Below are 18,275 nucleotides of genomic sequence, written 5' to 3'. Positions count from 1 at the left end.
GTGTATGTTCATGTTTGTTCTTGCATGGTGAAAAGTTAACGATATTGAAATTGAAGACTTCAACTTTGAGGTGGAAAAGTGAAGTGGAGATTGTAGCAAAGAAATTCGTGTTCGAAGAAGGGAGAAACAAGGGAAGTTATGGAAGGGAGAGCTACGAGGAGTGTAGAAAGGGTGGACGGTTGATGGAGAAGTGAGGTGGTGATTGAGAAAAGATGTTGGTCTTAGAAGGAAAAAGTCGAAATCAATTGATGTTAAAGATCAAAGAAGAAGGGAGAACTACGATTTTGCTAATAGAAGAAGCGGTACAATGGTTGAGAGGTTTCACTAATGGGGCTCTACTCACTATTAAGATCATTGGGTGGAAAAGCATGCTGGATCTCTCAAGGAGAAGGTATCAAGTCAGTCTAAAAATCAACCAGAAAGGGTGGTTTTTGGAGATTACAATATTTTTTGGAATACCCCAGAAGGAAAAAAGAGGTTGGGGTTGGAGACTGTTGGCTCAGATTTGAAGGAGAGACCGAGTGCCATGAGCTAGAGGAAACCCAGCAACACTCCTTGGAGGCTAATAAGTGAGAGGATTTGCAGCAACAAATATCAGTGACTAGCCTTGGAAGGTCCATAGGTTAGCATTGGAAAACGATTTCAGAGGTTGGGATAGAAGAATGATTGTAAAGGCTGAGAAGAAGTTTCTTGATTGGAAGTTGATTGTAGAGGCTATTATGAAGAAATTAGAAATATCCTCTGGAGTTTTGGTATTTCCTTTTCATGAGAGAAGAGCTATTCTGGATACAGGGTCGAAAATGGTAAACTTTAGGTTGGTGGAGACTAAACAAGGGGTGGTGGTATTAGAAAAATGGTCGTTCTCTTGCAAGAAGGTGGAGGTAGTGGCTAAAGCTTTTGAGATATTGTTGTTTGGCTTACCTTTCACTCTATGGAAGGAAACCTCCTTTGAAAGGATCACTCTGGGGGCTTTTAGAGGTTAATGCATCTGTTTTGCGAGCAACAAAGATGAAGATTACTGGAATTTTGCTGGAGGATGTTCCTCAGATGATTGATATCCTCGCCAACAGTCTCTGCACCAAAGTTTGGTTGGTCACTAGACCTGTTCATGGGCCGGGCCGAGCTTTGCCTATGTATCCATAGAATACATTCATGCTTGAGCCCAAGCCCGACCCAACCATCGGGCCTAGGTCTTGAGCTCGAGCCCAACCAGAAATTTTTCTTTTTTATTGAATAAAAAAGTTTTTTATTTATATTAAAAGCCCTCAAAACTAAAATATAATAAAAGATCTTATTATTACTTGAAAAAAGAGAGGAGAAACAAAGAAAAAAATATTGTATATATAATTTATTAAATAACATATGTTTTTTATTATATAATATATATTATCAAGTCAGGCTTAAGATCGGGCCGGTCTTTTTTGAGAAAGCCCGAGCCCAACCTGAAAAAAGGTCAAACTTGGTGTTTAGGCTTGAGCCCGAACCCATGGGCCTAAAATAATGTCCAAGCCCAACTTAGAACGGGTCGGACCGGGCCAGCCCGTTAGGCTACTCGATCCATGAACAGATTGGTCATGGAATATGAAACGCCACTATGGAGGAATGGGCTAGAGGTTGAAGAAGATGCTGATCTGGCAATTAAAAATATGTGTGGCGAAAGAGGTGAGGAAACCCTTAATGGTGTGTGGTTCTCAGAAGGAGAGCAACTAAAAGTTGGGGCCCAACTTGAGATAGGTCTTGACCCTTGAAAATGAGAATCATGCAAAATTCCCTAGAGAAAACTTTAATTCGGCGAGTGAGATTTCTTATGTCAAAGCAACCAGGGGCAGGGCTCGGTTATAAAACTTCATACTCGATGGGGGCCTAACTCATACTAATTCGATGTTGGGAGAGTTGGGGGCCCAATTAACTCGGTCCTAGTAGATGCTGCTCCGAGAACCCCCTATTTGCTAATGTTGTTCATTCATTCATTGCAATAAAATATTTTCTTAAGAGGCAATGGAAGTTATAAAATCATTATTTTTTATGTGAGAAATAAGAATTTCAGACCCTAACATAGACTTGTTCGGGCTTGCCTCGAGGGGCGTGGTCCGGGGTTTGGGGGCGAAGCCCCCGGCCCAGCCGTTAGACTCAAAAAAAAGCAAAAAGATGCATGCCTGGGCTGAGGCGCAAGGCGCATCAGGCGCACCAGGCGCTTGCCTTTTGAAAGTGGTGCGCCTAGGCCTTGGGCGAGGCGCATACCCCAAAATGCTCCTCACCTGTGCGCCTAGGCACACCTTTTAAATCACTGGGTGAGTGATAGGTATCTCCTCTCTACCAATTCTCTAACCCCTCACTAAATTCCTAGCATCAGCCCTACCAATCAATTTCCCAAGGACTTCTGCAATCAGAGTGAGCAGGAATAGAGAAAGAGGGTCCCCTTGCCTAATTCCCCTAATAGCTTGGAAATGATCAACGACAATTCCATTAACTAGAATTGACTAATGACAAGTCCTGATACAACCTAAGATCCATTTGCACCATCTTTCACCGAACCCAAAATTTTTCATTATTTCCACCAATAAACCCCAATCGACAAGATCATATGCCTTTTCTAAGTCCAATTTACAAATCAGTCCCTTCCTTCCTGATCTCTTCATCTCTTTAACACATTCATTTGCAATCAAAATCTAATCAATAATTTGTCTATCCTTAATGAAAGCCCCTTGAGCCGATGAGATCAATGAAGGTAATACAGCCCTAATTCTCTTAGAAAGCACCTTAGCAATTATTTTGTACAAACTATTGATCATACTAATTGGCCTGTAATCCTTTGGGTGCACAACATCAGGCTTTTTAGGGATTAAAGCAATAAATGTGGAGTTGAGCCCTGGATAGATTACACCTCTCTCAAAAAATTCATTAAAGACTTTCTATAAATCATTTTAAAACTTCCAGCAGCCTTGGTAGAAAGCCATCATAAAACCATCTAGACTAGGGGCTTTAGATCTATCCATAGAGAAGACCTCTTTGATCTCTTCAATCTCAAAATTTCCTTCCAACCACTCCTTAGAGTTCTCAGTCAGCTTAGGCCAATCTAAGCCATCAAATCCACAATATTCTATTCAAAGGTCTTTTAAATATTGACTTAAAGTGATCCACAAAAGCTTGGGCAATCTTATTATGATTGGTCAGGGTGGCATCCCCTACCAACAACTTGGAGACAAAAGTTTTCCTCCTTCCATTAGCCAAAGCATGGAAAGTTTTGGTATTTCTACCTCCCTCTTTAAGCTAATTATTCCTTGATTTTTGTCGCCAACTTATCTCTTCCTTCAATAAGAGATATTCCAACTGTTTCATTAGAGACCACCTTTCATCTTTGTCCCTTTCTTCAAACAAGCCTGAGTTTTCTTTTGCATCTAGATCCTCAATCTTACTAATCAGCTCTTGCTTCCTCTCCTCAAGTCTCCCAAACTGCTGGATGTTCCACTCCTTAATTTTGGCTTTGAGTTCCTTCAGCTTCCAATGGAACTTCATTCCTTCCCACAAGGCCCTTGGATTGCTCTCCTCCCACCATTCCTTAACTTTTTTCTATGAATCCATCTGCACAAAGCCACATGTTCTCAAACCTAAAAGGTGCTGGACCTCTTCCACCCAAATCTTCCTCAAAGATTGAAATAGGCCAATGATCAGAGGTGATTCTAGGTAAGGCTCTAGACACTAGGTTACCTCAATGCTCCTCACAATCCAAGGTGAATAAAAACCTGTCTAATTTAGAATAAATTGGAGTGGACTACAAATTAGACCAAGTAAAATATGAACTAAAATGTCTTTTGCTGTTTTAAACAATATTCACATTAATCGTGATATGCAATTTGATTCAACAATTTGCTCATAAATTGTATGATAATTCCATGAAACAATTTCATTTTGCTATTTGAATCCTTTTATCTGCATTTTGATTTGAATCCCAAATCATGGGATTTTAAAAACATTGGGGAGTAAATCAATCTACCTTTTTTTTATAGTTAATAGAGTATGCCTGTATTCATTGGCAAGAAAAGCCGTGCTAGATTAGTAGATTTGATAGCAAGGAAAATTACAAGCAGTTCACAGCTACAATACATGTAAAATTTTCAATTTATAAATTTACAGAACATTCTCATGCCCAGTGATTCCCCAAAGAAGACTGTCTACTCACCCCATTTTTTGCTACATTGTCAGCCAGGTAATTGTCAGTCCTTGGAACGCACCTTAACGAGCAGTTCAGGCTGCTTGTTATTTCTTTTACTTCTCTAACAAGAAACCAGTAAATCCAAGGGATCTCTTCTGCACATGGCCAATGGCCAACAACTTCACAATCCCCCTTCACAATCAGATTTCTCCAATTATTCATAGCTGCCAACTTTAGTCCTTAAATTACAGTCAGCATTCGTCCCTTGCTCCTCAATGAGTTGCCATACCATATTGGCACTGGAAAACTGAGTAAAATATTGTTTCTATCATCTCTCACTGTCCCTCCTATCCTGACGCACCTGGGTTGCCTAAGCTGCACTCATCAAAATTTAATTTTATTCTGCCTGTTTCAGGAAGTCTCCATTCTACTAATCTGGGTTGGTTCCTAATGAAAAAACCAGCCACAATTTGCCAACCTCTCCATAGTTATTGGTTTTAACCCCCTTGAATCCTTCATTCAACGATGCCCAACATACTATTCTCACCTTGATGAGTTCTATTAATGACTGTACATCTTGTTCTTTGTTCTTAATAATCTAGCCTTCTTCTCATCCCATATACTCCATAAGATAGGAGCTTTTATGCAATGCCATAAAAATCTTTGTTCTTTTTGTATGAGAGTTTGATAAACTTTCTGTGAAGAGATCAATGATATTTGGAGGTGCTTCCGAAGAAGTCCCAAAAAAGGAATAGAAAGTAAGTCCATGCATTCCTGAGAGGCAAATTGACATGACAATAAATGGTGGTTTGTACTGTCAACATACCTTTCGTCTTTCTTTATTCATTCCCTTTTTTTGATAGATTCTTTATTCATTCCCTTTCTGTATATATTCTTTTTATTAATGTGTTTTCATTATCTTACGAAAAATATACTCTTTTTTTCAGTTGGAATAAAAAGAAAAGGTGATAATAAATTTAGAAATGCGTGGGTGAGTTCTTAGGTTGGGTTTTGGGAATAGAAGGTATCACTGTGGGATATAAAATGATGCATGGTGTAGGACCCTTTGGTTTCCAATGGATTTTAAATTTATGGATACTGGCAGGAATATCTTATTTTCTCCCTCTTTCTCTCTCTACATTTTGTTTGCTTAACACTTCCCTGTAGGTTCATAGATACCTAACTGAAATGGTAATTTTCTCCATATTGTGGATGTTTTATCATCTATATTTATGTTTTCAGATTGACCAATATATTGTACACATTTTTATTGTATTTTATGCATGCTAACAATTTCTTGGATTTATCAATGGAAAAACTAGTTATTTTTTTTCTCTCCCTTCTGTTTAGGACTGGTGAAATTTGTTGAAGATGCTGTGAAACTTGAGCATGCTTTAGCTCCAAATAAGCCAATTTATTTAGTTGGGGATTCATTTGGAGGATGTTTAGCACTTTCAGTTGCTGCTCGTAACCCTTCTATAGACTTAGTACTGGTATTAGCCAATCCAGGTCAGACTGCACATGTGTGGTTTATCTTTTCTATTATAAAATTTGTGCTTTTTAAATCATCTTTGATTCCTTTTAATTTGTATTATAAGTTAGTAATATTTTTCCTTTTTATTATTAGCAACATCATTTGGAAAATCACAACTTCAACCATTGCTCCCGGTTTTGGAGGCTTTGCCAAATAGACTTCATGTTACTGTCCTTTACCTTCTAAGCTTCATCATGGGTATGTGATTTGTCTCTTTGAAATCTTAAATGGGATTCTTTTTTTATTGTGGAAGAAAGTCAGAATTATCTTATAATTTTGGTATTATTTTTTCTTAATTGTTTTTGGAGTCAGAGTATACATTTGATTATTCCTATGGGTTATATGTACTACATTATGTAGGTTTGTTTTAATTCTAATGCAATTAGGAGTCAGTTCTGGTCAATTTCTTAGTTAGAGTTGGAGTCAATAAAGGGTGATCCAAGCCTACATGTTGAGTCTATAAATAGGTTTTGTAATTGGAAATCAGAAGAGTTGCTTTGGTGAATAAAAGTTTGGTTTAGTGAATTCTGGGTTGTAGCAAGGTTGGAGACATCAACCATGTAGCACCCACCACACCCAAACAAAATACCACCTTAGCAAAATCCAAACCCCCATACAGAAAAGGGAGTGAAAAATGGAGGAAATCAATTCAATTTTCATTGCCAACTCCTGTATTTATATAGTTACAAACAGATCTAATAACTGGATCCTGCCTGACCATCCTAACTGGCTGATGTGGCTTCCTCCTGTAAACATACTTAATGGGCAATGGATTGGGCTTTCAGAGGTTACCCACTGGCTGAGTGTGGGCTTGGACTGTAGTTGGACCAGTAGTTGTTGGCTGCTGGGTATCAAATCTGTTAGTCAAGTCTTCTTAATGTTTGCTCTTCCACCTATTCACATGTTCTTTGTACTCTTAATGTTGTAACTAGTAAGTTTGTTTGGGATCCATTTGATGACCATCCTGTTGCTCTTAAGTTTGTTGAAATCCACAATTTTCACCTATTTTCTGTTGTGTTGGATTTCAATTTGTACTCATCCTAGTTTCTCCCATATTTCATGACATTAGGTGATCTAATTAAGATGGCAATGGTCATTGGTGATGGACTTCCTCCCGCACGAACACTTGAACAATTGTTGGGAAATCTCACTGCCTTATTGCCACAGCTTTCAGTAAGAATCTGCTTCCTTTGCTTAAGGTTTGTGTGTTTAAGGTTCTGATTTGTGATGTGCATGATCAGTTTTTCATTTTTATGTATTTAATTTTACTTGTCTTGATTGTGTGTCAAAAAATTACTTGTCTTGATAAGTTATAGAAAAGTTTTCAAATATAGCAGACCCAAGTAGGTAGGTTGAAGAAGAAAGAACAGAGAAAAAGAAGAGGTTAGAATGAAAGAAATCAATTAGAGTGGGAAGACGGTCTTGTGGTGTGCGCGACTTGTGAAAAATGACTAGTATACCCTCCGCGGGTGGCAGAAACATAAGCAGTAAGATAGCATAAGAAAACAGCAACATAAACACAAACAAGGAGAAAAATAAACATCTCAACATTCCCCCTCAAGTTGAGCATAGGTGTTAATCATGTCCAGATTGTCTACACAATGTTCCAAATTAGCTTTAGAAACTCCTTTAGTGATCACATCAGCTATCTATCCTCCAAAATCCACAAATGGTTGATAGACCTCATCAAAAGTTACCCTTTCTCTTATAAAATGTTTGTCAACCTTGATATGCTTTGTTCTATCTTGCTGTATTGGATTATGGGCTATATTAATTGCTACTTGATTATTTCAGTAAAGCACCATAGGCCTGTCATATTAGACTCCCAACTTATCTTGTAATGAACAAACTCATAACACCTCTGAGACTTCATGTGCCTTAGCCTGTACTCTGCTGATACAAATATGGAACAAAAGAAATGGAAGACATGCAGGTTATGGTCAAAGTCAACAGGTTGACTAGTGGATCTAACTTACTATTTTACTCATAATAGTAGTCTTGGTGTCAAGTTTGGTTTGTGTTGGTTTAATCATTAGAGAGTTAAGTTTTAATCTTGTAGAAATTTACTATTTATAGTAACTTTTGAGATACTATTTAGAGCAATTCTTTCAATTGCTATTTATAGTAAAATCATGACTAACTTTTTTTAGTAATTTATGGTTTCTTATATAAGTTAGAAGAAAATGAAAACACCAAGAATTAAAGGGAAAAATAAGAGTTTAAGAGTGGCGATTTCAGTTTCAGATCTTGAGTTGACGTTAAAGAGAAGAAGTAAGAGAGAGAGAGGGAGAGAAGAAGAAAACCTGTTCGAACCCAAGAGAAGAGAATAGTTCTAATTCTCTCTTAGGTTGACCAGGATATATAGATTACTAAAATAAATAGAAAAAGTCTTTTATGCCCCTATTTAAGTTGGGACACATCAGCACTCACTAAAAGACACAACATCATATTAATAAAACTCAAATGACTATTCTACCCTTCTTTAGTTGACACTAAACACTCCCCCTCAAGCTGGAGAGTATATATCATATAGTCCCAACTTGTTACATATGTAATCCACTCTTGCTCGGTTCAACCCTTTGGTAAACAAATCTGCTCATTGACTCCCTGTATTAACATATGTTGTACTTATCATTCCACTAAGAACCTTTTCTCTCACAAAGTGACAATCAACCTCTATGTGTTTTGTTCTCTCATGAAAAACTGGGTTAAAGGAGATGTGGACTACAACTTGGTTGCCACAATATAGCTTCATCAGAGTGGTAATCGAGTACCCCATCTCCTATAGGAGATTTCTCAGCCACACTAGTTCACAAGTTGTATGTGCCATGGCTCTAGGAAAGTACAATAACCTGCAGTAGACCTTCTGTCAGATATAAATCCAGCCCAATGAGGATCTGTATATCCCTCTATTTCAATATTTCCACCACTCTTATATAGCAAGCCACGAGTAGGAGCTCCCTTCAAATACCTTACAATCCTTAGGACAGCGTCCCAATGTGGAACCTGAGGATTCTTCATAAATTGACTCACCACACTCACTGCAACTGAGATATCTGGCCAAGTGATAGTTAGATAGTTTAGCTTGCCCACCAACCTTTTGTACCTTCCTGGATCTTCAAACTCCTCACCTGTATCACTGCTCAACTTGACATTCAATTCCATGGGTGTTTCCGCTGGTTTGGCACCCAATAAGCCTATCTCCTCCAATAGATCAAGAACATATTTCCTCTGGCACAAATTAATACCATACTTGGACCTTGCCACTTCTATCCCTAAGAAGTATTTCAATTTGCCAAGGTCTTTTGTTTGAAAATGATCATGCAGAAATGTTTTCAACCTGTCAATCCTGGGCCTGTCACTGCCAGTAATAACTATATCATCAACATAAACCATTAACAAAATCTTCCCCACATTAGAGTCATAGCTGAATACTGAATGGTCAACCTGACACTATTTCATGCCAAACTTCTTTACGACTTCACTGAATCTGCCAAACCAAGCACGAGGGGACTATTTAAGTCTATAAATAGCTTTCTTGAGCCTACACACCTTACCATCCTCCCCTTGAGCAACAAACCCGGGTGGTTGCTCCATATACACCTCTTCAAGAAGATCACCATGCAAAAAAATGTTCTTAATATCAAGCTGAAACAAGGGCCAATCATGTATAGCAGCTAGGGAGATCAAAACATGAACAGAACCAATCTTGGCAACAGGAGAGAAGGTCTCTGTGTAGTCAATACCATATAACTGTGAATAACCCTTGGCAACCAATTGAGCTTTCAATCTCTCAGCACTACCATCAGGCAAATACTTGACCGTACATACCCACTTACATCCTATAGTATGCTTACTTGGGGGAAGAGTGGTGAGATCCCACGTATGATTATGAGCTAGAGTTGAGAGTTCTTCCATCGCCTGACGCCACCCCGGAGAGATAAGGGCTTCCTGGACATCCTTAGGATCAGAAACAGAAGATAACAACAAAACAAATTGTCGATGGGAAGGAGATAGGTGAGAAACAGAAACATGAATGGAGATAGGATGAAGGGTACAACTACGTTTACCTTTCCGCAGGGCAATGAGAAGGTCAAGGTTAGAAACGGGGGGTGATGGTGTTGCGGAAGTCACTTCTGGATCCGTCGACGATGAATAAGCTAGAGGGGCCGGTGCATGTCGATGCGTATACACTTGATAGATAGGTGGCCGTGCAAGAGGAAGTGGCACCGGAGGTGAAGATTTAGGCGCAACTGGAACAAGAGGAATGGGGTTCGCGACAGGAACTGGAAGCGGAAGGAAAGAAGAAGGGGAAGAGACATCTGACCCAGAAAAGAACGGAACCGACTCAAAGAAGGTAACATCGGGTCACACAAAACAATGTTGAGAACTGGGATTGTAACACTTGTACCCTTTTTGGGTCCTAGAATAGCCATGAAAGACACACTTCATTGATCGTGCATCTAATTTGTCTAGTTTGGGACCAAGATTATGAACAAAGTACATACACCCAAAAACCTGAGGAGTAAGAGGAAAAGGAGACAATGTAGGAAACAGGACAAGAGACTAACCATCAAGGATGGACATAGGCATTCTGTTAATAAGAAAGCAAGATGTAAGCATAGCATCACTCTAGAAACGTTTGGGTACATTCATATGGTGCAACAGGGACCGAGCAGTTTCTAAGAGATGGCGATTTTTCCGTTTAGCCACCTCATTTTGTTTGGGGGTGTAAGAGCAAGAGGTTTGATGAACAATACCATGTTGTTCTAAATATTGCTGAAAGGGTGTATAAAAATATTCTCGGTCATTATCTGAACGTAGGATCTTGATGTGAATACCAAATTGAGTGCGGATTTCAGCATGAAACTTTTGGAAAATAGAAAATAATTCACTTCTTTCTTTCATAAGATAAAATCATGTCATCCTTGAATAATCATCAACAAAAATAACAAAGTACTTGTATCCATTGTGTGACACTACTTTATTTGGACCCCAAATGTCCGAATGGACCAAAGAAAAAGGACTCGACATACGATAATCGATTCTAGGACTGAAGTAAACTCGATGATGTTTCCCATACTGACACGACTTACAATCCAAAGTAAAAAGACGACTCAATGCTGGAACAAGTTGCTTAAGTGCTTTAAGAGACGGATGCCCAAGTCTGCAATGCCACTGGAGAGGAGTGAGAGGCAACTGAAGAGCTGTTGAAGAACCACCACCACCACCATCAAGGTAATACAGTCCACCAGCTTCATGCCCTCCACCAATCTTCATCCCCGTCTTGAGATCCTGAAATACACAAGATGAAGGATAAAAGGTGATAGAGCAATTAAGAGACTTGGCCAATTTACTAACAGACATAAGACTAAAAGGAAATTTGGGTACATATAGAACTGAAGACAAAGATAATGAACCAGTTTTAACATCACCAATACCACTTATGGAAGAAGTGGAACCATTAGCAAGAGTGGCAGTGTTGATTGTAGAGGATGAAGAAAGTGAAGAAAACACACCTGGAGTCCCAGTCGTGTGATTGGAATCTCTAGAATCAATGATCTAGTGGGAGGATTTGGATGCCAGACAAGCCATACCTAAGTGGGCAAGCTTAGCTGTACTCGGTTGAGAAGTATCCTGGATCAACCGCTCATATTCAGTATGAGAAATACTCATCATCTCTTGTCTGGAGGCATCTATAGGTGAAGGTGTCGCACCGGTCTGTTGACTCCCTTGTTCCATATCACCACTTGCCACTGCATGATTTACCTAGGATGACGGTGGGCCATGTAGATCATAGCAAAAATTAACAGTGTGCACATCCATACCACAATACGTACACTTTCTCGGACCATGATTACGTCCTCTACCACGAGCTCCCCCTGAATATCGACCGCCAACATGCCCACCACCACGACTGTACATGTGTTCACCTCTACTACCATGGCCTGGTTGGCCCTGATGAGCTACTCCTCTACCACCACGGCCGCCCCCTCTAGCCACTGCAAGGGCAGTCCTATCGGATATGGTGGGGTTCTCTGGAGAGCCAATAGAAATCCTCTAGAGACGGGAAAACACTTCCTCGAAAGAGGGGAAGGCAGACCCACCTAGCATCTAAGCCCTCACCAGTTCATATTCAGGCTTCAATCCCACCAGAAATCTAGTTACATCAAACTGCTCTTTGTTGTTGCTGAGTTTTAACATCAGATGTAAGGGGGTGATACACACAACTCATTCCTCAAATTTCTCAGACTAGCATAATACTCTTCAAGACTCTGGTTACCCTGCTGCAGACTAAAATACTCTTGATAGAGCTGATATTCTCTGGTGGTGTTATCCTGTCCTGAATAAAGCTTCCTTGCATGATCCCAAATTTCCTTGGTTGTGTCTGGGAACATGAAGTTTACACTAATCTTAGGTTCCATACTGTTCCATAGCCAAGTCATAATATGTGCATCTTCTTGCTCCCAATCACCATACTCCTGAGAATATACTGGGGATTTTTCTTCTCTTATATGCTTTACTTTCTTCTTGGCTCTGAGAAACACTTCAACAGATTTGGCCCAAGGTATGTAATTTTCTCCATTCAATTTAGTTGAGGTCATTTGTACATTCAAATAGTCTTGAGGGATCATAACCGAATTATGTTCATTATCTCCCATGGCTGTAATTTTTTTTGTTTCAACCTGCCTTACCCAGTAATCACTACACTGCACTCCAACAACATTGTACTTCACTCCTCAAGTTAATCACTCACCACCATACGACTGACCATTGCTGAAACATACACTGTCACAGGTTTCAGGAATGTTAACCTCTACTATTGTCACTTTCGGCACCTCACAAACACATCACACACAAGGGTACCACACATCTGAACCTACCACATATCTGAACCTGCCACCATACTGATACTAAGCCTTCGACCCACTAATCTGAACCACACATCTGCACCTACCACGAAACCTACTGTTGCAGCCCTCTTCGTTCCATCGAGTGGAGGGTTCTCTACCAAACCACCTGAAACCACAACTTCACACCCAACCGAACACATTAAAAACTCCAGAATGAAGATACGGCAATTCCTTTTCAGTCCTTTTACGAAACTCCAAAAAAAAAGAGAAGAAAATTGAGAGATTACGAACAGATCTGGACTGACTTAACTGGCTCTGATACCATGTGACGATTTCAGTTTCAGATCTTAAGTTGACGTTAAAGAGAAGAAGTAAGAGAGAGAGGGAGAGAAGAAGAGGAGAAATCGAAGAAGAAAACCTGTTCGAGCCCAAGAGAAGAGAATAGTTCTAATTCTCTCTTAGGTCAACCAGGATACTAAAATAAATAGAAAAAGTCTTTTATGCCCCTATTTAAGTTGGGACACATCAGCACTCACTAAAAGACTAGTACTTAACACTATACACCCACTTACAACCGACAGCCTGCTTCCCAGGAGGAAGAGCGGTGAGATCCCAAGTGTGATTATGATGCAAAGCAGAGAGCTCTTCTTCCATAGCACGGCACCACTCTGGAGAGGTAAGGGCTTCCTGGACATCCTTAGGAACAACCACGGAGGATAACAAAGATATGAACTGGCGATGGGAAGCGGAGAGGTGGGTAAGTGAAACAAAATTGGAAATAGGGTGAAGGGTGCAAGTACGCTTACCTTTCCGTAAGGCAATAGGAAGATCTAGGTCGGAGGCTGGTGTCGAAGCTGGAGCTGGATCTGTCGACGGTGATGAAGCTGGAGGAGCTGCAGCCGGTACACGTGGGCGATGTGTATACACGTGACGGATGGGTGGACGGTCAACCAATGGTGGCACCGGAGGCAAGGACGTAGGCATGACTGGAACCAAAGGAGGTGGATCAGCCACAGGAAGAGGAAGAGGAGGTGGTGATGTGGGGGAAGCAGCAGCACCGGACCCCACGAAGAACGGAGTAGACTCAAAGAATGTAACATCAGCACATACCAAGGAACGACGAGAACTAGGATGATAACACTTGTACCCTTTCTGAGTTCGGGAATAACCAAGGAAGATACACTTCATGGAACGTGCATCTAACTTGTCAGTCCCGGGACTCAGATTATGAACGAAGCAGACACACCCAAATACCCGAGGAGAAAGCGGAAACGGAGACATGTTGGGGAATAAGACACTAAAAGGAGAACGACCATCAAGGATAGACGTGGGCATCCGATTAATTAAGAAACAAGAGGTGAGCATTGCATCGCTCCAAAAAGTTTTGGGAACATTCATGTGGTGCATGAGGGAGCGTGCCGTTTCTACAAGATGGCGGTTCTTTCTCTCAGCAACCCCATTTTGTTGCGGAGTATAGGTACATGAAGTTTGGTGTATAATGCCAGTACGAGCCCAGATACTAGGGGGATCTGCTCTTCCATCTCAGCAACCCCATCCGTTTAACTCATTACGGATATTCCTCACATTGGCATAGTACTCCTCAAGGCTCTGATTTCCCTGTTGCAGATTGAAGTATTCCTGATACAGTTGATATACCCTAGTGGTATTATCCTGACCTGAATACAGTTTCTTGGCATGATCCCACACCTCTTTGGCTGTGTCAAGAAACATGAAGTTCACACTGATTTTGGGTTCCATGCTGTTCCACAACCATGTAATGATCTGTGCATCTTCCTGTTCCCAGTCTTCATACTCCTGAGAATTAGCGGGGGGTTTCTCCTCTCTTATATGCTTCACTTTCTTCTTCGCCTTCAGAAAAACCTCTACAGACTTGGCCCAAGGGACATAATTCTCTCCATTCAGTTTAATGGAGGTCATTTGGACATTCAGGTAGTCAGTAGATATCATGACACTAGGTTTACTATCACTGTTATCTGCCATTGCCGAACTCCCTTAATTCTGAGCACTGAATTAGGAGCACTACACACTGCACACTACACACAGACACTTCATCGAAATCTGCACACTGATTTCAACAGCTGAGAACTGCAACACCACAAACCCTACTCACCGAAGTCTGTACACTGATTTCAGCAGTATTAAATGCTGAAAACCACACTTGTAACACCACCAACATTAATCCACAACTATAGGAAGCTTCACCATTAAGTAGACACTATTGCCATTCGAATCACACACAAACCAGAATAAACCCTAGCATAAACCCTAGCATACTGCAATCTGAGAACCCATCATGCGAACTGTACTACACCTCTCATGTATTCCATAACAAAAAAAATATATAAAAAAAAACTTTACCTCATCGCCTGAAGGCCAACCATACGAAGGGCTGAGACACCACTGCACCACACGTACCAGCCCTAACTAGGGCTTAGAAACCACAGCAACCAATCACCAACGACACAATCGGAGGCATAGAGACCTCCTAGGGAAGAGGGCGATCACTCCTTTTCAGCCCTTTTCCCAGTCTCCAACTCACAACTGAGAACCCCAAGTGAAACCCTAATTCGAATGCGCAGAAACAACAATATATTAATAAAACTCAAATGACTATTCTACCCTTCTTTAGTTGACACTAACAAAGAGTGAAGGAGAAGCAGAAGGGTTCAGAGGAAGAGAGGAGAAGAGATGGGAAAAGAAGGGGTTAGGAGAAGAGAATGATCGAACCACTATCCTGCCCCAAATTGTACAACATGACAGGATTACCCTTAATAGGGTGGCTGCATAAATAGGACATAAAGAAAGACTGTAGGCCCATTAACATGAAATTAAAAGAAAAGAGAGAAAACATGACTGACCCAACTACTTAACACTCCCCCTCAAGCTGAACATAGATGTTTTTTTCTTTTTTTTGATAATTGAATAAATTTTATTAGATATCAAAGATAAGAAGTACAAGAATCCCAAGGAGAGGCACGAGATGCAACCTCTCTAGAATATTCAGATACAGCTTTCCCTACTTACTAGAATAAGTTACAAAATGCCCAAAAAAAGACCTTCCTTGGATACCCCTTGGCCAAAGAATCAGCCAGTGTTTGCCAACCTGCTTACCCATTTAACATCCACTCTCATAGTTCTAGACAACCACTTCACTCTTTTGAGATCTCTATATCCCCATATGGCAGTGTTTGGATTTAACAGCCACCCTACTACCACCTGAGAATCTCCTTCAATTAGAAGATGTTCCACCCCAAGCTGGTTAGCAACCTGAATCCCTTGAACAACAGCTAGTAACTCAGCTCTTGTAGAGTCTCTCACTCCCACTCCCACTGGTCTTGAGAATAATGAGATAATGTTGCTGTCCTTATTCCTTGGCACACCCCCTACACCTGAAGACCCAAGATTACCTGGGCTGCTCCCATCAAAGTTCAATTTAATGACACTGTTGGGTAGCTGCCCAATTCAGTTCCTCTTCGTGGGAGGATAATCTCTAGAATAGGGGAAAGTGAGAGTGAAGAGAGAAAGAGATCAAATGTTCTTATTATTCCCTTATTGTAAGTACACCTCTGTATTTATATTCAATCTTGCCTTCAATGTAACTGATTTACAACAAAATTATAACAACTTGCCAACTTGTTTGATTCAGTTAACTCCAACTTGAGTCAGTTAACTCCAGCTGTCTTTGCACTGGCTTCCTTATGCTGAGGTGGCCTTCTCCTCCTTCTAGAATATACTTGTAGTTCCTGCCCCCTTGTGCCTCTAACAGACACCTTCTGGGGGAGGTTCCCACTCTACCACACTTCTATTCTTTCTAGTGGAAGTGCTAGCCACTTCTAGCCAGTTTCTCCAAAGATCATCGAAAGAGAATTCAGCAAACAGGGACAAGTTCTTTAACCAATGGATTACTCTAGTTAAGATACAGTCCTTCACTTCATCCAAGCTTCTTTACTTCTCTAGGAAGGTTCTAGCATTCCTTTCCTCCCAAACAGTCCACAATATAGCTTCCCTGATACACTTCCATATGATTTTACCTCTTCTTGTGTGCCACCCAAAGGTAGACGGATTAAACAACATATTTACATCAGACGGTGGGTTCCACCTACACCCAAATAAATTAAAGCTCCAACTCCATAAGGCTGTAGCAAAGGAGGAAGAAATCAGTAGATGGAAATAGTTCTCATTCTAGGCCTTGCACAGGAAGCACCAATTAGGGGAAAGGCATAGATAAAGTCTCTAATTTTACAAGTTTTCCAAAGTATTGATTTTCCCGTAGAAAACTTCCCAACAAAAAACAACAATTTTGGGGAGAGTAGGTTTTATCCAAATTTCTTTAATAGGGAACACCCGAGGGTTAGGATTGGCCATGAGGGATTTGGTCCAAACTCTTTGATCAGATTTAGTGGAGTCCAAACAAACCGATTCGAGTAAAAGAAGAAACTCAGAAACACAAACCAGTTCATCATCCCTTAATCCCCTACGAAAGCCAAAGTCCCACCTTAAAGGCAAAGGAAGTATTGGACTGTAAAGGGAGAGAGAGATGGGAAAAGATTCTTGAGAGGTTGGTTACCCACCCAAACATCCTCCCAGAAATGAATAGAAATGCCAGAGCAAGCTTCGTACCTGATGAACTTGAGGAAGTGAGGGAGAATACCATGTGTAGCCTTCCAAGGTGTTTTGAGAGTCGCACGATGAGATATCTCGGCATCCCAACCATTCTCTGAGCAGCCATGTATGCTTGACACCACCTCATGCCATACTCTCTCTCTCTCTCTCTCTCTCTCTCTCTAGAGGCCATCTCCATAGCCACTTCCCTAAAAGAGCTTCGTTCTTATGAACTATGTTCCCTATCCCTAAGCCCCCTTCTTTTCTTCTATTGACTATCTCCCATCTGATTAGATGATCCTTATTCGCCTCTCTTGGTTTGAAGGAATGGTAGGATCCATCTAATGGACGCCATAAAGGTTGCGGAATGGGTGGGGCGAATTTCAAAAATTTCCTACCTTCTCCCAACTGGGAATCATATTCCCTGAATTTAGAATACAATATTCAAGGATCTACTTGAACCCTAATCAAACCAGATCTGTACCAAAAGAAAATGGGAGGATTATACCTGATCCGGAGAAGCAGTATCTCCCAAAGTTGGTGTTCACGCCCAAAGAATGCTCCAAGATCTGTCGCCGCTGAAGATGACACAGCTGTGGATGGAACAGAACCAGCAGGGTGCGTCCTACACACTGGATCCTTCACAAGAATCCCCTGGATGTACTAAACACTGAATTCTTTCAGTCTTTCTTGCAAGACTGATGTCAAGAACTGGTTTCTTGACTTTCTTTTCTGCAAAGATCGAATCTTGCAACAATGCAGATGGCGGCGGTAGGAGGAGATCTCCAGAAACGAAAAGGCTGAACTGTTTTCTTTTCTGGAGAGTATGAGATCTAATCTCAAATCGCAGGAACCCTTCTTGCTTACCAAAACCCCTTGGATCGAAATCTGATTTCTCTCCCTTGGTTCATTCGAAATCTCCTCTCTTTTTTTCTTGATTAAGAAATCTCCTAATTAGGAGTTATCCCAATCCAAATCAGTATTTGGATAGGGGATAATCTTAATCCCTTTCCCAGATAGAGTTAGCTTACTCCTGATCTTATCAGGAGGTTACCAGATTCAAATCTGATTTGAATTTGGTCTCTAAGAGTGGATAAGGCTAAGAGCCCAA

General features: G+C 40.7%; 1 protein-coding gene across 2 annotated transcripts in view; it reads left to right on the top strand.

The window, feature by feature from the left end:
* Window positions 1-18,275, top strand: part of LOC104585974 (phytyl ester synthase 1, chloroplastic) — a 120,382-nt gene that overhangs the window by 27,443 nt on the left and 74,664 nt on the right. For both annotated transcript variants that reach the window (XM_010243043.3, XM_088886626.1), the window contains exons 4-6: window positions 5,504-5,662; window positions 5,781-5,885; window positions 6,757-6,860. In XM_010243043.3, coding sequence (XP_010241345.1) covers window positions 5,504-5,662; window positions 5,781-5,885; window positions 6,757-6,860 — 368 coding nt within the window. The remainder of the gene's footprint in view (window positions 1-5,503; window positions 5,663-5,780; window positions 5,886-6,756; window positions 6,861-18,275) is intronic.

This window comes from Nelumbo nucifera, chromosome 4, assembly GCF_055504915.1.
Source record: "Nelumbo nucifera cultivar China Antique chromosome 4, China Antique-T2T, whole genome shotgun sequence".
Classification (NCBI taxonomy): Eukaryota; Viridiplantae; Streptophyta; class Magnoliopsida; order Proteales; family Nelumbonaceae; genus Nelumbo; species Nelumbo nucifera.
Note: the sequence above shows the minus strand (reverse complement) of the source record. Positions and strands in the feature narration are given on the sequence as shown.